Source organism: Danio rerio, chromosome 7 (assembly GCF_049306965.1).
Source record: "Danio rerio strain Tuebingen ecotype United States chromosome 7, GRCz12tu, whole genome shotgun sequence".
NCBI classification, from domain to species: Eukaryota; Metazoa; Chordata; class Actinopteri; order Cypriniformes; family Danionidae; genus Danio; species Danio rerio.
The window spans coordinates 57,734,402-57,758,386 of NC_133182.1; the positions used below are offsets into that span (position 1 = coordinate 57,734,402).

The 23,985-nt window shown below is 36.6% G+C and overlaps 3 protein-coding genes across 4 annotated transcripts in view; 1 reads left to right on the forward strand and 2 right to left on the reverse strand.

The window, feature by feature from the left end:
* kiaa0895l overlaps positions 1-4,236 on the forward strand; it is a 30,024-nt gene extending 25,788 nt beyond the window's left edge. For both annotated transcript variants that reach the window (XM_680865.10, XM_021477988.3), the window contains one exon: positions 1,797-4,236. In XM_680865.10, coding sequence (XP_685957.1) covers positions 1,797-1,958 — 162 coding nt within the window. In that variant the 3' untranslated portion in view covers positions 1,959-4,236. The remainder of the gene's footprint in view (positions 1-1,796) is intronic.
* adamts7 (a disintegrin-like and metallopeptidase (reprolysin type) with thrombospondin type 1 motif, 7) overlaps positions 1-23,985 on the reverse strand; it is a 610,954-nt gene that overhangs the window by 20,088 nt on the left and 566,881 nt on the right. The gene's annotated exons all lie outside the window — the stretch shown is intronic.
* csnk2a2a (casein kinase 2, alpha prime polypeptide a) lies at positions 7,366-22,586 on the reverse strand. The gene is given in 12 exon segments (NM_131240.1): positions 7,366-7,882; positions 7,962-8,049; positions 11,209-11,357; positions 11,627-11,727; positions 11,811-11,912; positions 17,064-17,174; positions 17,568-17,651; positions 17,735-17,794; positions 19,779-19,829; positions 20,160-20,261; positions 20,625-20,736; positions 21,617-22,586. Coding segments are annotated over 11 exon segments (1,047 nt in total). The 5' UTR covers positions 21,718-22,586; the 3' UTR covers positions 7,366-7,882; positions 7,962-7,975.

Sequence of the window (23,985 nt, forward strand, 5' to 3'; positions counted from 1 at the left end):
TAGAAGAATTAGAAAACTAAAGTCATTATTTTAAAGAGCCGCTATTATGTAGTATAGAAGGTCATATTTTGGTTTTGGGGGTCTCCAACAACAGGCTGATATGCATCCAAGGTCAAACAGCACTTTCATTGTCTTATAATATGCCTTTATTTTTACCTAATTATCCCAAAGACTCCAATTCAGCAATTCATTTGTTGCCAAACCCCTCCTTTGTGTAAGGCTAATCTGCTGTGATTTGTCCAATGACTCAGTCTGTTGTGATTGGTTGACTGGGTTTAGCGCGAGATGGAGAGAAATGCCCACTACAGCGACAGTATGAAGTAGCACAGTGTATGTGAAAGCCCAATGCAGGAATGCAATAAAGCAATGCAGTTAAACACCAGCAAATTACTCTACTCTTAACCCTAACTTGAATTAATAACAACATACATTAAGTATTAATCTATGCAGTAGCAAAAGCTGAACAATTAAGTAAATTGACCGCGCCATGCGTGTGTAGGAACACCTGATGGTGGCCATAGCAAAGACAAACGGCAGAGGATTGCGAGTTCAGAAACGCATTTAAATCGAAAAAAGAAGAAGCGCGCATCACGTTTTCAACGTTGATTTGGACACAATAATAGATAAGTGATTACAAGCTACATGAAGCGATTACAAGTTAAAACACACAATTAAACACATATTTTGCAAACTACAGAAAGCTAGGCAACAATTTTAATGACACTTACATGTTATGATCGGGAGGAAGAAGAAACTGGTCCATGTGAATTGCAACAGTTACTGATAAAGTCCAATACATAATAGTTTCTGCTGCTCCTTCCTTTAATAGCAGTCATCAGAAGAATGACAAGAACAAACACAGCACTAGGTTGGCTATACTGTGGTATTGTTATGAAAATAAACTTTAATCCTTTATTCCCCGGCAGCCGAATTTCCATTTGTCAGGGATCATCATCTTCCTGTCATGATCTGTCCCGTGATCCCCGTGCTCTGCCAGTGTCACGATTTACCAGAACTGGCACTACAGATTTGGTGATGTATTGTATTAACATTGACACGTTCAGGCAAAGATCCCAACATGATTCATTTATTCGACTCTGAGTCGACGTAAAGAATTAATAGTTTTAAACACGATGCACCTTCAAATTTATACCTCAGCTGGATGTTTTCATTCACCTAGTGCTGTGTTATACTTGGTATGGAAAGTCATTTTCAAAAACCCATATTAGGGGCTCTATGATGTTATGTGCACAAAAAAGGATTTGTATAGCTTGATAATTTTTCTATTAAACCACTGAAATCACATAGACTTTGAACATCTCAGGACTATTTCTTTTTATAGAAGCTCAGAGAGCTTTCAGATTTCATCTTAAATATATTAATTTGAGTAAACATGCATTTTAGTGGACTGGAACGACTTGACGGTGAGTTATTAACAGGGCTAGACGGAATCTGCGGACGTTTTTTGCTATTTCTGTGGAGAATTTTGGTAAAAATCTGTGGATTTCTGTGGAATTATTTTGGGAGTATCCAGTATCATAACTAAAACCTTAATATATTAAATAAAAAGTAATAAATTACTAAATAAAAACTGAATAAATTCAGATTTACGCATTTACTCAAGTAAACAAACAAAATTAATAATGGGCTAAAAATCTGCGGAATTCTGCGCGCAGCATACGTGTGGGCCTAGTTATTAATAACAGAATTTCCATTTTCAAATTTGCCGATTATTTAATGAACCATGGCTTTTAAGAGTGTATGTATGTGACACTTTCTGCGATGGCTGTTTTCAGGTTTCTTATGAAGACGTGGAGAGACTTCGGCATTCAGCTGTTCTACATGGAACTAGGATCCCTCACTTCATGCAGGATGAGGAACGGTACCTTCAACACCTCGACCACATAGTCACAGTGAATGAACTGAGTGACGCAGAGCTTCGAGAGCTCATACCATGAAGATTTTAGTGTTAGGCTTTCATTTACAAACCATCATTGTTGCAAAAAAAAAAAAAAAGCCCTTTTAATATATAATTTTACCCAGGCCAAAAACACAACGGTCTCTGCAAAGCTAAGGTTTTTAAAACATCAAGTTGATTTTATCTTGGGTTTTATTTTTATTTTTTTATTTATCGAAGGCATGATCCATGATGATCAGTTAAGGAAATATGTAAAAGTATTAAATACAGCATGACTGATGTAGTAGTTTGCTACATCAAGTGCCATATTACTCGGCAAGTCTGTTTACAAATACAATGATTGTCTGTTTTGTAAAACCATATGACTCTCAGGCATGACAGACATGTTTGTTTTTGGATTCTCACATATGTAAGGTATGTTCGGAATAGCATACTACCATACTAATACTAGATTTGTAGTATACCATTTACTGACATGCTAAATTTCATAATACATGGTGTAGTACAACAAGCCAAATTGTGCAATATACAATCACAGTACTGTGCTAAATACTGTAATGCAATGAGAAAACTTGATCTTCTCTTTCCAGTGCTGAACTGAAATAGTGCTTTTTTTCTTTTGATTGATCCAGAACTAAATGGGAATGCCAAATATTTGTTGGCCATTGGATGTGCTTTTTTAAAACATGCAATATACTTTGCATACTGTTTTTTAACATACTACAAGGAAGTACTCTAGTATTCCATTCCGAACGCCTCATACTCATGAGAAGCTGAAAAATGGTCACGTAGCATTTTAACTGCACCTGTACTGTAATGGGCACACACTGCTATCTTGCTAGTTATCGATATCACACAGGCAGAACAACACGAGCACTGAATCAAATAATCCACCCAGGCAGTGTTTATATGAAAATCTGAGCACTTCATTAAGCGTTTTCTGTTAGGTTCTTAAAAGTTTTGTTTTTGCTATTATTTATTTTATTTATTCTTTGTTTTCTTCCTGTATTCATGTTAAGCACTGAATGTCTGTGGTATTAGCTTTATACACGGTAGGCTTTTTTTCTTCTACTTAGTATAGCAAGCAATGCAAAAAGACACCAAGGCTGATTGAGCTCAGCAAAACGTTCACTGAGAATAAAAACACTAAGAATAAAATTTGCCTTAATTTCCCCATCAGAGCTTATGAAATAGTACTTAAAGTGCCCCTATTGTGGGTTATAAAATATTCATATTTTGATCTAGGGTATCCCTAACAACAGGCTGATATGCATGAAAGGTCAAAAAACACTTTCACCGTAGTATAAAATACACTTATTTTTACCTTATTGTCCCAACAACTCCTATATGATTTGTTTGCCGATTAATTTTCCAAACTCCTCCTTTGTGTGACAATAATGGTTTGAGGGAGAGGGGTTAAAGATTTCCTGAGTCTGAATGTGCGAGAAGTGAGCAGGCAGTGTTTTGTTCAGACGTCATGAGAAATTATGAAAGCTCTTTCGCTACTGAATAATAAGAATAAAAAGGTTATTGTGACTTTTAAGTCTGAATTCTTTTATTAAAAAAAAAAAGTGTAAATTCTGGGAAATAAAGTCCAAAGAATTCAGAAATCTGACTTCATATCTCAGAATACTGACTTAAAATGTGAAAATAACTCTTTTTTTTTATTATTATTCAGTAGCGGGAACAGGCTTCCATATGAAATGACGATTCATATTAACAACTCTGTCAACTCTTTGTTCTTGGGTCAAGAACTTTATATACGGTGCACTATTAGATTTATACCTCAGATGGATGTTTTCATGCACTTAGAGCTGTGTTACACAGCATGAAATGTAATTTTGGAAAACCCATAATAGTGGCACTTTAAAGTAGAGATATTTTGAAGAATGTTGGAAACCGTTGACATCCATACTATTATTTTTTCTTCTATAGATGTCAATGGCTAACAGTATTTCGGTTGATAATCATTGTTCTTCAGTGAGCACCCTTGGTGTCTTGATTAGCCATGCTAATGTGATGTGGCACCTTTAGAAGAGAGCTGCCACTGCATCCTCTGCCTTTCGTACCTGTTTAAAGCAGTCCAGCTTCCTCACTGTGTATATGAAGTTTGTGACGGACTCAGGAAGAAAAAAAACAATGGGAGGTCATGTGGATGTGCCTTATTTGGGTTCAAAACTCATGTGTCATGTCATAGCTACATGTTATATGCTTGAAATTACATATCCATTTGTATTTATTACCACTGTCAGTATTGCACGAATATTGCACATTTCACGTTGCAGTTATCTAATTAAATTGTACACTATGTCCCTGTGTTCAAGTCTATGACTGGTGAATTTCATTGAAACACATCATCGTATACTAAATCTTAATAGTGTTTGAATGAACAATCCATTCATTAAATACTGCACATTTCATACAAGTAGAATCATTTAATATACAAACTTATATAATTTGGTAACATTACAAGAAGCTATCATTTGGGGAAAAAATTTACACAGCTTTCTTGTTTAAGTGTTATTAAAAAACTATTGATAACTTTAATTAATACACATACTATACAGATGTAGATATAGTTTAGTATGGATGGGAGACCACATGGAAAAGCTTGGTTGCTGCCGGAAACGGTGTTGGTGAGAGTAGCAGGGAGCGCTCAACCTTCAGTTTATGTGGGTCATCCCAGTATATTGATGCGGACTCTATTCTGCTCAGTGAGTGCTGTCTTTTTGATGAGACATTAAACTAAAGTCCTGACTCTATATGGTCGTAAAAAATCCAAGGATGTCCTTCAAAAAAATAAAAAATAGTAGGCCAAATTTGCCCACTAGCCTCTGTCCATCATGTCCTCCAAACCTCCCCCATATCATAATTGGCTTCATCACTGTCTCCTCTCCACCAATCAGCTGGTGCCTCATGTATCAACGTTGCATACACACTTTGCGTACACATTTTCACGCTCACGTTTGGATTTACTAATGATGAAATTAACGTGAGAATGTGCATTGGTCCGTGCCAACTTCATATCTGGCGTACGTGCATTTCTTGTGTGTGTTTGTTTTATTTTCAATGGGGACTTCTAGAGGCAATTAAGATAAATTGCACACTACAAAGTATCGCACCAACAAAGTGTCCTGGCAACTGGTTCTTCCCAAAGGGAACTGGCAGACCGCTTGGGATTAAGCCAGTCGCCTTTGAGCCGTTCTATGGCAGCTGTATGGGATGGGATTATCCGCATGTCTAGCAGCTATATAAGGTTTCCATACCATACAGTTGACCAGCCAAACATTAAAGCGCAATTTGAGCGATCGCCGGCTTTCCGAATGTAATCAGAGCGATCGACTGCACGCACATTGCTATAAGAGTGCCATCTGAAGACGAATTTGCAAAAGTGAATCGGAAACATTTTCATTCAATGAATGTGCAAATAATATGGTTTGCTCAAATGCGCTTAATTAATATTGTGGCCAGGTGGCCTTAATCAACCCACGATTAATTCATTCTCACAAACAGCATGATTAGGATGAGGATCCAAGGTGTCAGGGAGCACAATGGGTGGCTTCTTGTTGTATTAAAAGATGTTATTCCAACTGAGTTTTTTTTATTTATTTTATTGAGCGTAATTATTTAACTTCATATCAGGAGACCATGTTTCTCCATTAAAGACGTGGCTGTAAACCCCCTCAACAAACTAAAAACTGACCAAGAGCGCAGATACAATGATGCCCATCCTCGCACTCGGTCAGTAGAGCAGGCAATTGGGCAGCTGAAATGCTGGTGGCGCTGCCTTGAGAGCGGAGGGGTGCTGCTATACCGTCCTAACAAAGTGCTCCTCTAATACATCTGTGTCTCCCACAGACACTGATACTACTCCCGACAGTAAAGTGTCACCTGCAGTTGAGACAACTCTCTCCTCAAAGGGTGTTAGTTCAGCGTCCCCTGTTCCCCCGCCTGTTTGGTCCATACTTTGACGGTGCACTGCTGTTCTCCTCTTAACCTGCACCTTTACATCAGACCATTTATTTTTTAATTCGTTCACAGTGCCATGTTCAGACCTTACTGCATTAACCGCGTCAGATAAACTCTCCCACTCTATTTTTTTTTCCTTTTTTATTAATTCCGGAGGACAAATTTGCAAATAACACAGTTTTTCTCCAGTCTACCTCCGATAGGAGCACCTCCAATTCACATTCTGTGAAGTTTCTCTTCTTGTGTGCTTTTGCCATTGCTTTTTCCTTTAAAATTACCTTTCTTCACCATTCTGATGCTCGGTTTGAACTGCAGCAGATCTTCTTGATCATGTCTGCATGCCTAAATGCATTGAGTTACTGCCATGTGATTGCCTGATTAGAAATTTGTGTTAACGAGCAGTGGGACAGTTGTACCAAATAAAGTGGCCTATGAGTGTATTTATTCCTGTGCATTTGATGACATAGTCTAGTTTTGGGCTATTCTTAGACAGCTAAAACAAGGCTAAGGCTGCGGTCACACTGCACTTTTCTTCCCATCGACTTCCATTTATAAACACGCACACGAATGCGTCAAACCGAAAATGAAAGCTCATGCGACAAGTTTCGCAGTTCACTGCGTTAAGAAGTTCAAGCTTAGTGAACTCTCACCTGCAATATTGAATCACATGATTGCGTGAGACCAATCGAGGATCAAAACATGACCTCTCAGGACAGAAATGTAAAACATGGACCAATCACACACTCTTTTTTTAAATGTCTAATTTATCTTGTTTAATCCTGCCCCTTATCACAGTGCCATGCAACAGAATTTCGCACACACAAAATCTAGTGTGACCACAGCTTAAATTTGGGCTGTCAGTGAGACATCTGCTTAAATAAAAGTGCCATTACTGCCTTCCTAAACAGACAACTCATGCATTACAGTGTCTTTGTAAGTTATGGATATTCTGCTCTTGTAGGCTGAATGGATGTTTGAAATAACTGAAATACTGCGTAATAATATGGAACTGTAATGTGGTCAAGACCTGCCAGAAACTACTTTAATTGTGGGATTCTCTGAAATTAATGGCACCATACCTGACAACATTTGTCTTTTGAAATCAGGGAGACCAAACCACGGGATACGAGAGGGGTATTTCGCAAACAGTAAAGCTTAGGGGGGAGGAGTGCGAGTAACAAACTAAAGAGCCGGGGGGTGGGGTTTTGGGATCCTGGTCTGTACTACCAAGGTCAGCGATCCAGGGACTGTACCAAATAGCTGATGGGGGAGGGTGAAATTCCAGGAGTTTTCCGAGAGACAGAACAAAACGGGAGATGGATCTGAAATACAGGAGACTCCTGGGAAAAAACAGGAGTGTTGGCAGGTATGAATTGCACACTTTAAAACACTGATCAACCTATCAGAATCATGCATTCAACAGCACCACAGTGTAACATCCAATTAAAAAATAAAAAAAAGGAACAGATCAGGCAGAATTAAAAACGGTTTGATTTAATATATCTTATTTTCAATAAATTGCAGTAAAGCCTCCATACCTGACAATACTATAGTTTATAATCTGAGCTCATATCAGCAGGGCAAGTCATTGAACAACACAATCTTCCAGTACATAATGCAACCAGGATGAGGAGCCCCGTCAGCCATCAACAGCCTGAGAATCATTGAGGAAAGAGCAGGCATTCTTTCCCAGCCTTAATATCATAGCTTAATTCAGTGTTGTTCCAAAAAACGAAATGGAGATGACCAACTCAAAGGGAGAGAAAGAGAGAGAGAGAGAAATGGGTGGAGGGAGGAGAAAACACCAGTTTGGTACCTAGATAACAATGGCAAGCAGCACTAATACAAAGTGAATGTAGGAGAGGGACTACAGCCCGTTGTGTTCATTCTGTACAAGTCTTGTGTTGCTTAATAACTTCTTTCTCCAGTAAACTGAAGCTTCACACCTGAAAGGCAGCATGTCTCTGCACGACACGTTGAGGTAAAAAGGTTTTCCTAAAAGACAAAGATTTCAAAATGAATCGATGATTTTTTTTTTTTTTGGAGGGGTAAGTTCAGGTTGAGTCGCTCTTACCTGCTTTTAGCCCATCATGTTGTGGTTGAGCTGCTTATTGCCAGTGCGCCTTCTGAGTTTGACAGAGGCTGTCCCTTCAACACAGGATCTACAGAATATGGGTTATTAAACAACAGTTTATTTTAAAATATATATTATTAAGAGTATTTTTCAGTTTTATTTAGGAAGAAATTAAAAAATAAATAAAAATAAAAAATAGCAATATGCTAGTATCCAATGCTTGACATTAACACCTGCCAAATCTACCTGCATTCCCACTAGCCACTTTGGCTGGTTAAAAATGGCAAGTTTCGACAATGGTTCAACATTAGGGACCACTGCCCATAGCAAACTCACACCCTGACCTGATGCAGGAGAAGAGATACAAGTAACCAAACTCTTGCTTCTCTAAGAAATTAATCTTCCTGACACAACTTCCACTCCAAATTGTGTGTTGATGCTTAATCATTATAGAGAAGATAAAAGTCAACCGTTTTGTTGTGTCAGCAATATTTAGGAGGATCTCATCTTAAGCAAATGGTGACCAAGTTTAAATGGTGATGGGTGTGGAACACTGGGGTGTCGAAACTTCATTACCATACAGAGCACAGCTGTGACGGCAGCAAACAAGCAACTTCATTAACATTAAGGGAAGGAAAGTAAAACTGTATAAAAGGATTGAGTTTAAGAATGTTCAGGGTTCATTGGGTTTACACTGAATACAAGGTACTGTGTTGTACTTTGAAGATCTCAAAAAAAGAGGTTAATTCAGCATAGCAGTCTCAAAGTTCTTTTTCTCACAAGAAATGTTTTGGCAATAGCCTTTTTTCAACTATTGAACCATTCTATCTGAATAACCATTCCATTCCATGCAGAAGAAGTCCAGTTAGCACAAAAAAAAGAGATGCTTTTTCCACTGAGTTGTATGTAACTGAGGCCTGCTAGTGAAGTGCTGTGCAGGCGAAGACAAAATATAGTCGTTAGGGGCCATGGTCTTTAGGCCCCGTTTACACTAGTGGGTTTTAGTTTTAAAAAGGCGTTTTAGAATGGAAACTATCTGAGTCCACACTAGCGTTTCTGGACAGCCAAACGTTGAAAACACACATCACTTAACCACACACACACACTCTGGCATGCGCTGCAGCATATCTACCGAGACAAGAGCTTTGCTCGTCGGACTGCTCATCAAGCATCTCCTGCTGATTAAATCTTACTATATTTGTTAAACGTGATATTTCATTCATCTTGTTGTCTTTATCTAACCACATATTCCTAGACTTTGGTCTTTTGAATCTCTGACTTGTTCTCAGGTAACGTGTTTTGGCTGAGCGCAATAGTTTAATAATTAATGTAACCACCTACATTCTCTATATTGACTGATTGTTTTTATTTCCTAAAAATGTATAAACTTATTGTACGTTATACTTTTATAATGGCCGTTATTGATTATTAAAATTGATATTCAGCAAAAGAGAGGGTATGTTTCATATTTTCAATGAAAATGAAAGGAGGCAGTTATGTTATAGGCCCCCGTCTTGTTATACATAAAGTGAAAATGACGCTCATATATGCATCACGATGCAGTATGTTGAGTTGTTAATATAAAAAAGAAAATAGGCAGTTCCTTAAATCATTTCATTGTTGAGAAAGTTAAACGACGAAGCCAGGGTGAATGAGGTTATTAAGAACACCCTATGTGAATGAGGTTATTAGGAACACTGTTCCCTTTGAAGATTTACCGGACATGTCCTCGTGAGTTAGTTTTCCATATCAAACTTGCGAAGTCTGAACTTACAAGGAGAAGATGCGAGACTGAACTGTGTGTGTTAGGCTACTTAATATTGAGGAAAAGCCCCATTCAGAGAGGTGAATGTCTGCAGCCATGCCTCCATTTTCACATGTCTCTGTTTTCCCCCATCCACACTACGACGGTGCAGCAGTGTTTTAGAATGAAAACGTCCTCTTCAGCGTTTCCAAAACGCTCCCATTTTCGGCACTCGAAAACTCTGGCGTAGTGTGGATGGATGGCGTAACCGTAGCAAAACTTATGAGTTTTAAAACGAAAACGCATTAGTGTAAACGGATCCTAAGCCTCCTTGTTAGAGCAACCGACTCCCAGGTCATCTGTACAATCCCAGCTCAGAGCGGGTTGGGTGCAGTAGAACCGGCTGGGTTACATTTGTGCCAAAACCCTGGATGGGAGTGCGGGTTAGGTGGGTGATTATAATGGAGGCCAGCTAGTGAAGTGCTGTGCAGGTAAACCCCACTCCTCTGACCACTAAAGGTGCTCTAGCGACAGACGCTAGGGGCCATGGTCTTTAGCCTCCTTGTTAGAGCAACCGACTCCCATGTGGAAGGTCGCTGGTTCAATCCCAGCTAGGACTGGCGGGGTACATGTATAACAGAGCTTTTTGCAATGTAATGCAATTGTGCCATTTGTGGTAACGCAAGTCTAATGTAAACATTGATATGGATGATGGCTTTTCCACCTTCAGGACAAATGGTTAAGTTTGCACAACCATTCCGTTTCATGCTAATCCAGGCCAGTCAGCACAGAAACGGTTTTATTTTCCACTGTGGTGCAGATAACAGAACATTTTGGAATGCAATACAAATGGGCCAGTTGTTGCGATGGTTATGCAAATGCAACAAATAACATGGATGATGATGAGATATTTCTCTTTTTGGGATGCCATTTACTGATATTTTGTTGAATAACAGTAAAAAATAAATCAATCAATAAATAAATAAATAGCAACTTCCGCCTAGCCAGGCTTACTTGGAAACAAATAGAACCATACCTGACTGATCTTGGAATGTTTTGGCATGATCTTGGAAAAGTGTTTTGGGACTATTTACTTTGTGGTACAGCAATGAATAAATAAATATTGTGCTTCCAAGCTATGGAAAAACTGCCAGCCAGGCAATAGTTTGGCACGGTTTAAGGCGAGCCCAATTTGTGATTGTGCCGTTCCAAGCTTACCTAAATACCATACTTGACTGATCATAGAATGGTTCAGCACAATACTTAAAAAAATCCAGAAAATGAATTGAGAACATCTCATGACTGTTGCGGTTTATAAAGGATGAGAAATCTCTCTGATTTCATTTAAAGTGTCGTCAATTGTGTTTAAAAGACACACAAAGGTTTCAGGGGATTGAAATGACACAAGAGTAACTAATAACAGAATTTACATTTTTCAGGGTCAATTAATCCTGTAATAAGATCTAAATAAAGTAGAGAAGTAGAGAAAGACAGTGCTCTCACAGAAGTAAGGGTGTTCCATGGCCTCTTGAGCAGTCAGTCTCTGCTGATGATCGTAACGCAGCAGTTTATCCAGCAGATCCAGAGCTTCTGGACTCACCAGGTGCTGATTCTCCGGCAGAACAAAGTTCTCCCAGCGTTTGCGTGTCTGCCTGAAGAGGTTTGCCAATTCAAAAATTAAAACCATGTAACTATTTCAAGTCAGTTTATAGATGTCATTTTCCACACAACTAATAGGACCATACAGAATATTCCCATAACAGACCACAAGGTTTTGTTTCCTGATTTTACTTGCATGTCAAAATCTAGATGTTTTTGTTTCTGAAGCAGAACTGATCATTACAAACTCGATATGTGCATCAAAAACAGCTCTGTACACAGATCTTCAACAAATGACAAACGTGAATGATGAAGGACTCACTGGCCGAGAAGATCTTTGAAGCGTGTGTCCAGCTCAATGTGATACTTGTTCAGGTAGCTAAACAGCTCTTCGGTTCCAAGAACCTTGGCGATTCTGACCAGCTGTTGCAAAAATTCATCTGGTCAGCATCCGGAACATTTTAAAACTTCATACTTTCTTTACTGACAAATAATTGAAGTCATACCTGGTCATAATTGTCTTGCCCATGGAAAAATGGCTCTTTCTGAAAGATCATACTGGCTAACATACAGCCTAAGCTCCACATGTCCAGACTGTAGTCATACATCTGCAAAACATTTTGGAGGCATAACTTTAATGTCTTATGAAATTGTGGGAATACATGAAGTTTTCATAAGACTGGCTCTTGTATGTGCAATCGAAGTTCTATTCAGACAGTAACTGTTTTGTGAGAATAAAAAAAAAAATTACATACAACCTCAGCTGTGAAACTCCTGAGAAAGTACCGCTCTCAAGATCAATTACATGATTATCAGTAAACAAACTGGCTTACACTACCTGACTAAAGTGTTGTGGACGGTATCAATTGTAAGAGCAACAAATAATAACTTGACTTCTAGTTGATCATTTGAAAAAAAGTGGCAGAAGGTAGATTTTTCAGATGAATCATCTGTTGAACTGCATCCCAATAATCACAAATACTGAAGACCTATTGGAACACGGATGGACCCAAGATTCTCATAGAAATCAGTAGAGATTAGTGAAGGAAAAATCATGGTTTGGGGTTACATTCAGTATGGGGCAATAAAGAATTCAAGAGATCTGCAGAGTTACAAACCACAGGAGAGGGCAAATTCTTCAGCAGGATAGCGCTCCTTTTCATACTTCAGCCTTCACATCAAAGTTACTGAAAGCGAAGGTGCTGCAAGATTGGCCAGCCAAGTCACCAGACATGAACATTATTGAGCATGTCTGGGTGAAGATGAAGGAGGAGGCATTGAAGATTGATCCAAATAATCTTGAACTCTGGAAGTCCAGCAAGAACGCTTTATTTACCATTCCAGATTACTTTATTATAAGCTATTTGAGTCATTGCAGAGATGGATGCAGTCCTTCAAGTTCATGGGAGTCATACACAATATATATTCCTTCTCCAGTTCATCATGACTTTATATTCTATAGTGTACATTATTTCTGTTAAGTGACAAGACATTTGTCTAAACAAAACAAAGTCAGACCTTACTGTCCTAATTAAATAATTTAAAATCAAGGAAAGATCATATTTTACTAGGTAAAATAAGCGTAGCCTTTTATATTAACCACTTCTGATACCAAACTGATCAACTAGAAGTCAAGTTATTATTTATTGTTCCTAAAACTTGGATAGGAAACAAGACTTTTATCAGGCAGTGTATATTATTGTTATTATTATTTAAAACGTACCACTGAAGGCAAAATAATACACCTTCTGTGAAGTTTTCATTTGTTTTCAGATATTTCCCAAATTATGTTTAAAAGAGCAAGGCCTCTTTCACAGTATTTCCGATATTTTCATTCATTTAGTTTGGCTAAAATAAAAGCATTTTGTTAAAATAATTTGTAAGGTCAATTGTATTAGCCCTCTTAAGAAATAATTGTTTATTTGATTGGCTTTAAAAACAGCTGTTGTCTACTCACTTGCCTAGTTAAACTTATTAACCTAGTTAGACCTTTAAATAACACTTATAACTTTAATAACTCCAGACTAACATCTTGAAAAACTTTGCAAAATCTATTGAAAAATCTCAGTTAAAGAGGACTATGGAGAAGTCTTTAAATTTCGCATGAGGGCTAATAAGTTAGCCATTAAATGTACTAAATAGAAAAAAAAATGTCACTATGGACAAAAATATCTGTCATTGTACATCTGAATTGTGGTAGAATCAAACTTTGACATTTAGAACTTTGCATTTGTCTATACTTATTCATTCATTCGTTCATTCTCTTTTCGACTTAGTCCCTCTATTAATCAGGGGTCACCAAAGCAGAGCAAACTGCTAACTTTTCCAGCACATGTTTTACGATGCAGATACCCTTCTAGCTGCAACCCATCACTGGAAAAAAGTTTAACTTACCCAATTCACCTATAGAGAATGTCTTTTTGGACTTGTTGGGAAAATCAGAGCACTTGGAGGACAACCATGCAAACTCTGGGAGAACATGCAAACTCCACACAGAAATGCCAACTGACTGAGCTGGAACTCAAACCAGTGACCTTCTAGCTAGGAGGCAACATTGCTACCAACTGCGGCACCGCAACACCCATCCACGCTTACTGTTACTACCAAAAATGTTTATTGTCACTACTGACTTAAATTTGATGTCATGAGCAGGACTGTTAGCCATGTGACAAATAAATTCTTGAATTCACTTTTTTATATACTAGTAACAAATTTATTGAAATAAATAGTGTAGAAAAAATACAATAGAATGAAAATATGCGAAAATAGTAAGAAATCATTTAATTATTAACAACTGAACAAAATAAAATCTATAATTGACATTAAGACATATGTAAATATTTTACATCATTACTGATAAAAAGAATATGTCGTTTTTTTTGTGTTTTTATAATTAGATAACATGAATAGAGCTAGTGCATCGCTTGTCAAGTGATGATGAAGATTTTTTATTTAAAGCCATGTCAGCAACAAATGCTGTTTTCATAGAAAGAACATTTATTAATAAAAATACAATTAAAAACAACATACAAATGAACACAAATCATAAAAGTTTTTTTAGCATTAGAAAATGATAAACATTCTAAACGTTTTTATGGTGACACTTGCTAAAAATGTTGAAGTAAAGTGAAGTGACGTGTGGACACATCTGTGAACACACACAAACCATGAACACACACCCTCAGCAGTGAGCAACTATGTTGCTGCGGCATCCAAGAAGCAGTTGGGGGTTTTTGGTGCCTAGCTTAAGGGTTTCACCTCAGTTGTGGTATTCAGGGTGGAAAGAAGTGCTAGATATTACCTCCCCCCACTTACAATCCCGCCCGGAGAGTTCAGGTTACAAGTCTGACTCACTAACTATTATGCCTTTACTTTATCACAGTTTGCTTAGCACTGTCATTTATTACTCATTTATTACATTTATTATTATACCGGTTAATAAATTATAATATTTAACAAAAATAAAATTGGAAATCTTTTTGCTTTCTATTTACTCTACCAAAAAGATGGGCATTGTTTTAAGAATTAAACATATTAACACTAGTTCTTAATTAAGGGTAAACATCTGACCATGACTTCTTGTTTGATTGGTTTAATTTAATGTTTTACAAACCCTGATTTATAAAAATAAATATATTTTACAACCCAATTAAAAAAATGTAAGGCCACACTTAGTTTAAATGTCCAATTCTTGCTATTAACTAATACTTTTAGCTTAATAAACTCCTAATAAGCTGCTTATTAATAGTTATTAAAGGTATAGTTCACTCAAAAACTAAAATGTACTTACCATTTACTCATTTACATGAGTTTCTTTCTTCTGTTGATCATAAAAGAAGATATTTAAAAAAAAAACCTGAAACAATTGACTTCCATAGTATGTCCTACTGCAGAAGTCAATGGTTACAGGTTTTCAGTTTTCTTCAAAATATCTTCATGTGTTCAACAGAAAAAAATATATACAAAAAGAAAGTCAAACAGGTTAGAAACAAGTAAACAGTGAGTCAAATATGACAAATTTCATTTTTGGGTGAACTATTCCTTTGAAGTAGTAGTTATGTTAGGGTATTTGGTAGGATTAGGAAGGTATAATAAAAATATTTACTTATTAGCTACAAATAAACAGACAATATCTTGAAAATAGACAGGTAATGAGCTAATGGTGATAGTAAGAATAAGTACACAAACTAAGTTGTTACAGTATTTAAACCAAACACTATATGTTACAACCCATATATAATTGGCCCATTTCAAAAATAGGGTTGTAACAATATACCGGTATGACGGTTTACCACGATTTGAACGTGCACGATTATCATACCATGAACAACTGCATATCAACGGTTTTAACCCTTAAAGACCGAGACAGCCACCCGCGGCTAAAAATAAGTATTGCTCTTAAATGTTTAATAACTTTTGATCCGCTGATCCGATACATACAATTCAAAGATTGGCATAAAGAAGAGAATCTCAGCTTTCCAGTGCTGTATCACATAACATTTGCGGACTTTCAGAGGCTCCGGAATCAGTGCGGTTACGTCATCAACATTTGACAACGCTGATTTGACAAAGAAATGCTCGTCACTGTGTCTCCGGACAAATCAGACATGATACATTGATGCATTGTCCCTCCTCCATGCCCAGATTGGTTCAAACTCGCTATATCACAACCAATAAGCATAGGTTTCGCTTTTGTTTGTGGACCAAAAACGAGCTTTTTGAACAACACGGAATGAGAGATAGGCATACATTTATGCGCGGCTAAAAAAAACACAAAAAAAAAAAGTTTTGCATGAAATAATTCTTTTTGCATGAAATAATACTTTTTCATGCACAGCAGCACAGAAACATGACAAAACAGTGACACAGCAAAGACGAACTGCTGCTCTTGCTGTTTTCAAAAGACGCAAATGAAGGTGCAGCTGTTTGTCTGCATTGCAGACAACCATATCCAAATCCACAGACAACCATATCCATGCTGGCACATAAAACCTAAGGATGTTCCATATTGAATCTAGTTTCGTTATGTAACTATTTATAGTATAGTAAATATTTATATCTATTTTTTACTGAGGATTTGCACCATGTTTATTTGGACTTTATTTGGACTTTGACACATTATTTATTATTTTCTTATTTTTATTTGTTCATTGTAAGTTGTGTTGTTTATAGTAACTAAAAATATATTATTTGGAAAAAGTCAAATTTGCTTCACTGTTCTATTATTTTGTAACATTTGTAACATACCGTATACCGCGAAACCGTCAAACCGTGGTATTGTTTTAGACGATTATCATACCGTGAAAAATTCATACCGTTACAACCCTATTCAAAAATGTACATGATTTTGTTCTTTTTTTTCCCCTACATTTACTTCTTAAATGCATCCACTCACTGTAGTTGAGCAGTGGTGCAATATTATTCTTGTAAACCACTAAAGTAAACAAATAAAAAAGTCAAATACTTAAGCAGCACACATTACTACAAAGGGCAACAGTTGCTGTTTAGCCCTAAGGTTTTGGAAATACCCTTTCTTGTAAACAAGATTTGGCAAAAAAATGAAAGACTAGTCTTTGTGAATGACACAAATAACAGAACATCCCCATGAGAAACAATTACAGACGCTAAAGATGAAAATAAATGTTTGATTTCCACAAGGGGGACACATTTTAGCTGCTATTCTTGTAGAAATCTAAATATTCCAAAATTTCTAAATGAATATTCATAATTTCTAAATGAATATAAAGCACACAACATACCTGATAGTCAACTAGCAGTTCTGGTCCCTTATATGATCGTGAAGCAACCCTTACATTGTACTCCTGTGCAGGGTGATAGAACTCAGCAAGACCCCAATCTATAAGCCGCAACTACATCCAAGAAAAACAAAGACAAAAAAAGACAGAGAAAATAAAAACACACATTCAAACACAAATTCTAAATCCAATAACATCAATGCTAAAGAAATATTTTATTTCAAAAAATTATAATTCCCCCAATAATGACAGTGTTCTTATCATTTACTTATCCTATACTTGTTTCAAGCCTTTATCAGTTTCTTTTTTTATTAAACACAAAAATATATTCTGAAGAAAGCTGAAAACCTGTAACCATTTTCGTCCGTAATATTTGTTTTTCCTACAGTGGAAGTCAATGGTTACATATTTTCAGTTTTCTTCAAAATACATTTCTTTTGTGTTCAACAGAATAAAGAAAGTTTTTTGGGGGGTGATACGGGTGGACTATCCCTTTAATCGTTCTACCTTTCTCATTTGGTGGTCTATCATGACATTATGAGGCTTGACGTCGCGATGCATGATGCCCATGCTATGAGAGTAATCCAGCGCCTGCGAGAAGACACAGCACATGCTCACAGCACACTTTCTCCTTGAAAATAAGTGAAAGTGTAATCGTCGTTTAATATGCTTACCTTGAGAAGTTCATACAAGTAAAATCGGATGTCAAAGTCTGTTAGTCTTTGATAGAGATCCTACAAGCAAAAACAAGACAACATATAGTAAGTTTTAAAACATTTGAGTGAAACTGACATTTTTGGTCAAATTCCTGCCATATACATTGACCTTATTCTTCACGTACAAGTGGGCGCAGCCATTGAAAATGGAATGGCATTCATTTTTTGATGTTAAAAATAGCTTGTAATGCTGTTTAATGTTGCAAACTTTTTTTATGTCATTCATTTGTTTTATATATATTTATAAACACATTGAAAAGGGGTTTAAAACTTAGTTACTACAGTGCAGCTGCCCTATACAGTTTAGTTCCAGCCCTGCTTCAACACACATGCCTGTAGGATTCAATCAAGCCTGAAGAACTCAATTAGTGATCTGGTGTGTTTGATAAGGGTTGGAACTAAATTGTGACACTTAGGGTGCTTTCACACCTGTGAATCGATTCAGTTGTTCCGAAACAGAGATTAAAATTGTTACATTGTTGCTCTTTGCTCTTGGAGCGGTTCGCTTTCACACTGCAAAGTTTCTAATCGGACCAAAAGAGCTAAAACAAGTCACGTGCGAGTAAACTCTCCTTACATTGGTCAGAGTGTCAGGGTTTATTTTGCAGCGTCCCGCTCAGCTGTCAGGAGAGGTGGTGGTTTGGTGGTGATTGACAGGGTGCGCGCGCGTGACGTGTCTGAGGAGAGATGCGGTGGGGAGGGGTGAGAAGGGTGCGCGACGATGCCTATTTGAGGACTGGGAGAGAGACGCGAGATTACCGGGAGATCATCACTCGTTTGCGAGCATCCGGAGACTCGCGAAACTTCCCGCCCTATTCATAATCCTCTCTTCATATAGCCGTATGCCTATTACATATCCATAAAACACTGTGATATAAGCGCGCTCGGATCGGATCGCTTTCTCACTGCAATCGAACCGCTCCAGGGTTCGTTTCAATCGAGCCGAGACCACCTCACTCAAGCGATCTCGGAGCGATTACTTTGGCGCGGAACAGAGCGCGATTGCCCTGTTCACATATGCCAATCGAACCGCGCTAACTGGGCAAACGAGATACGTTCCGAAACAAAAGTGTAGGTGTGAAAGCACCCTTACACTGATGTAGAGCAAGCGATTCGACAGTTTTCTGCCATTTATTATTCCTAGTCAGTTTTTCCATAGGCAACTGAATCAGAAGTTCTAAAACAAATCGCAAAAACGAGTTAACTTTCGCATTTCAGAATGAAGTTAATACAGTACATGAACATTTGAAATGGATTAAATCCTTCATCGAAGTGGTTTCATCAAACTATTGAACAATCCTCATACTTGTCCTAGGAAATTTTGGAAAAAAAATTCTGATACATTCAAATTTTCACTGTTGGGGTGTGAATAATTTTGGGCTTTTATATCTATCCATCCATCCTTATCTATTTATCAGTGTGTGTGTGTGTATGTATGTGTGTGTGTGTGTGTATATATATATATATATATATATATATATATATATATATATATATATATATATATATATATATATATATATATATATATTTTTTTTTTTTTTTTTTTTTTTTTTTTTTTTTTTTTAAATTGTTGTGCAATTAATCGAAAATCCAATTTCAATTTTGGCTTCTAACGATTGCGAAAAAACCATTAATCGAGATAAACGATTATTCCATCATTAACCACCCCCTTTCCAGTTGTACACCATTGCTGCTCTTGAAAGCACGAAAGACCCCATGCTTCTGTGTGAGTGTGTGGCACATTATTTGTTATTAAAACAAATTTCTTGCTCTATTAAACATCATTTGGGAAATATATATATATATATATATATATATATATATATATATATATATATATATTAAAAATTCTTAGGAGCGCTAATAATTTTGACTTCAAGTAATGATCGTTTTAAATAATAATCGTGATTGAGATTTTTCCCAAAATTGAGCAGCCCTAATACACACACACACACACGTTGACAGGTTATGACTAGCACTTAGTAAATAAAAACAGTACCTTGAAATCTGTGTTATTTATGTACTCAAACACAAGGGCTGGCGTTCTAGACTGTGGAATAACAAGAAAAAATACAATTACAGCAGAAGGAAAATAAAATAACACATACAATTAGAAGATCAAGACTTGTCCTGTTATTTTAAACCAACATTTAGTATGACAACTTATTAAAGAGAACAGAGAGCAAAAACCTTATTGGCAGGTAAAAATACTATCCTTTTTAACAAAATATTGAATGAAAGAATTAGCAAGTGTCACAGATTAAAACCTTTTAGACACAATTTCAGCATGGGGCTCAAACAAAACACATTTAAGTCTAATTTAGCAAAAATACAATTCTGTACAAAACAATAGCAGCTACACTATTAAAGCCAAATTTACCACAGGGTCTTTCACTGTGTCTACAAGACGAATGATGTTGGTTCCTCCTCTCAAGTTCTCCAGAATTTTGATTTCACGTTTAATCTTCTTCTTCTTAACAGGCTGCAAGAGTTAAAAAAAAACTCATAAGACTTTCACCCATTTCTGACCACAAAATTAAGATATTTTTAAAATTGTCTCATTGTTTTTGTTCAAACAGATCTGCAGAAAATCCAATTAAAATGAATGGGTTAGTGAGCAATGTGTATGTAAGAAGCATAACAAATATGGTAAACTGAGTATTTTAGCATATTTTATGTTATGTATGTGTGTTGATTCCACAGACCTCTGGAAATGAAACAAAAGTCTAGATGGGTTTTGAATGACATTAGGATATGAAAATGAAGACAAAACGATGATTTATTTTAGTTGAACTATCTACTTGATGCTTACATGTTTATACAATAAAAGAGCAGGCATTCCTACCTTTAGTATTTTTACAACTACTCTGTCGTTGCTGTTGATGTTGATGGCCTCAAAAACTTCACTGTATTTGCCTCTTCCGAGCTTCCGTACAAGCTGGTAGTCATCCTGGTTGCTGAATCAAACACAGCAAGCACACAAACATGTTTACTGACTGGACACATACTACCATGCTATAGCACTAGGGCTGCACAATGAAGGAAAAATCTAGCATTGCAATTTTTTATTTATTTTTTTTTATATAAAGCGTGATATGAATTTCCCCAGATGACTTAATATTTCTATTTGGAAAGAATTTGTTGTGTTTGATTGATTGGAATAATTCTGCAGTTAGAGTGCATCTCCAATATAGATAATAAACTATCTATAAACTTTTTGGGGTCCCCTGACACATTTTGGATGTGGTTTGTGCTATTTGCAGTGCATTTCTGTACTTGCATGTGCTTTGAATATTTTTTATATTTACAATTGAAAACATGTTGTATCATTTCCTTAGTCTAACAGTATTCAAGTGCAGTAACTGAATGAGAAAAATAATTCACTAAAATTAATCATGGGAAGGTCAAAAATGGTTCAGTTTCTTATACCTGAATGCTTTTTAAGTCAATTATACAATTACAGGCATTAAAAACAAATGCAAATGATAATTTATAATACAAACTCATTCTTGCAATGCCACATATCTTGCAATGCGACTATTGTGAATCATCACATTGAGATAACTATATGATGTGCAGCCCTACATAGTACCAGGATGTTTTAGACACAAAATAGTAACATTATATGGTGTAACAACTACCAAGATTTACTGAACACATTAAAAAAAAAACACAGTGGTGTTTTGAATACAAGGGAACAACATCTGGCAAAAGAAGGCTGACTAAATACTGCAGAAATACACTATATGTATATACTATTTACATTTTTATAGAATATACAATTAAAAGGAAATAGTACTTTTTGCAATGATATATTTGGTAATATCATCTTTATACCTCCAGCTAGGCACATGTGCTTCATAATCCCAGTATTCCTTGCTCTTCACAGTGTTGGCATCTGCATACACCCGTGCTTTGCTGCTCACCGGACCGGGCATGGCGGGTTTTGCCAGTCGATCCGCCTTCTCTCCACCTACTACTACGAGATTCTCCAAGCGACAGCGACAAGTTAACCTCTTTTGTGAAACACTACAGAAAGCACTGTGGTACCGGAAAACACCGTTGCAAGCCGCGTCAGTGCGATCTCTCGCGAACAATTGTGATTGACAGCTGCTCAGCAGAGGCGCGCATGACCTCGCGCTTATGCTCGCGCCACTAAAAGCCAAAGCAAAAAGCAAAGGGCGTCCAAAACGGTTCAGAAAACAGCTTATTTTCTGATGGACCGCCAGTGTATTTTAAATGAATCAGGATTTCATAATGTCAGTCGAGGCAGCCTAATAATATGTCCGTTTGTAAAAATTATTTAAAACAAATAACAATTTTAAACAGATCGTAATATATGCATATGCGATTGCCTGTCGCAGTTCTCCTATTCTGCATTTAAATAGACATTGATGCAAAGAGAGAAATAAAAAGAAATTGAGAAACAGACCTGTCAAGCTCGCTGAACGTCGTTACGCGGTAATACGGAACATAAACAACGTGAAGCAGCCGAAATGTCGAGTTGATCGATTGTCTCTGGGAGTAAAAGGCGTTTGATCATCGCTTTTGGCAAATATAATAGTCATTACAGCGGTTCAGCGGGCTCTCTTCAAAATCGTTCCCTCTGGATAACTGCGCTAACTAAGCTAACGGTATCGATGGGTTGGTTTTATTGGCCACCACAACTTCGATACACGCGAATTTAGATTTGCGATTAATCTTCAAATGGAGTGTCCCAGTTCCTCTAAGTGATCCACCAATTAGATTGAGTAAGTGATCGAGGGATCCGCTGACAGGTAGGCGGATATCACCCCTAGGATAGCACTCTAGTCGATTTTTGCTATCGCTTACATGGAGTCAACGGAAATACTCCAAACTTCCTGTACGTTTTCCAAAATAAAAGCCCCCAAATTCCTCCGTGGAATTAAATTAAAATTGCATGGGTGAGTAATAATTACAGATCGCCGTTTTTCTGCTTTAGGAGTTATATATTATATATATATATATATATATATATATATATGTGTATGTCTAAAATTATTGTAATATGATATGCAGCACCTACACAAGCGAGGTCCAAAATCGCCATGATGGAGTGCTTGTGAGTCCTTATAACGCAAATGCTCTCACGAAAAAACATCCAAATGTAAAATATATGACCAATCCATGAATTTCGTTTTTAAAATATGATTATTCAAACATTTTATAAAGTTAAAGAATAAACACTACGTAATAAACGAGCAATTGAAATCGGATCAAAATAACCTAATAAAGATGAGAAAATAGTTTTATTATTAAATATTGAAAACTTGAGTCAAATAAGCATTTCGTAAGGTAAAATCACAGAAAAAAACATTAACATGAAAATGTTCTAGATTCATGTAACTTAACAAGAAACTAAACGTTTTTAAAATGACATTTTATACCCATTTACTACTAATATTTTAATTTAGGTCTTCATACAGAAACTAGACACCTTTTACATTTTTTGCATGGTTCCTCTGATTTGGATGCTTGTTTTCTTCAAGGTATCTTATAAAAATGAAAACTAAACCATATACCTGCACTGCATGTTATTAGAGTCTGACACTATTTAATGTAAAGGTAGTATTTTGAGTGAAGAAAATAAAACAAAAGTAAATAATGAAGAAAATAAAGGCAAATTATTGTTCTACTGTATTGTTTTTCAACACTATTTGACTAGACTGAATCTACACATCAATGTTGACCAAATTCAACATCGGCTGTAATTATTGCAGCATCTGGTTCAGAAATAAATACAGCATAAACTGTTTACAAACATTTAATTTTTTTGCCTAATATGTTATGTCATGCCAAACCCTTTGTGATAATCAAAGAAAGAAAAAAACACATTATGGCATGTCAGAAACTTGAGTCTCCTTATATCCAGACACATATTTTTAAAGGGATGGCGTCAGGGGTGTTAAACTCAATTCCTGGAGGGCCGAAGCCCTGCACAGTTTAGTTCCAACCCTGCTCCAACACACTTACCTGTAAGTTTCAAACAAGCCTGAAGGACTCAATTAGTTTGATCAGGTGTGTTTAATTAGGGTTGGAACTAAACTGTGCAGAGCTGCGGCCCTTTTGGAACTGAGTTTGACACCTGTGGCTTAAGTGAATGTACAGATAGAGGTGCTGGTTGGTGGGATAACCTCTATTTTTCTCAAATACAAAAAAAAAACCTGAAATAATTTATTTAATTC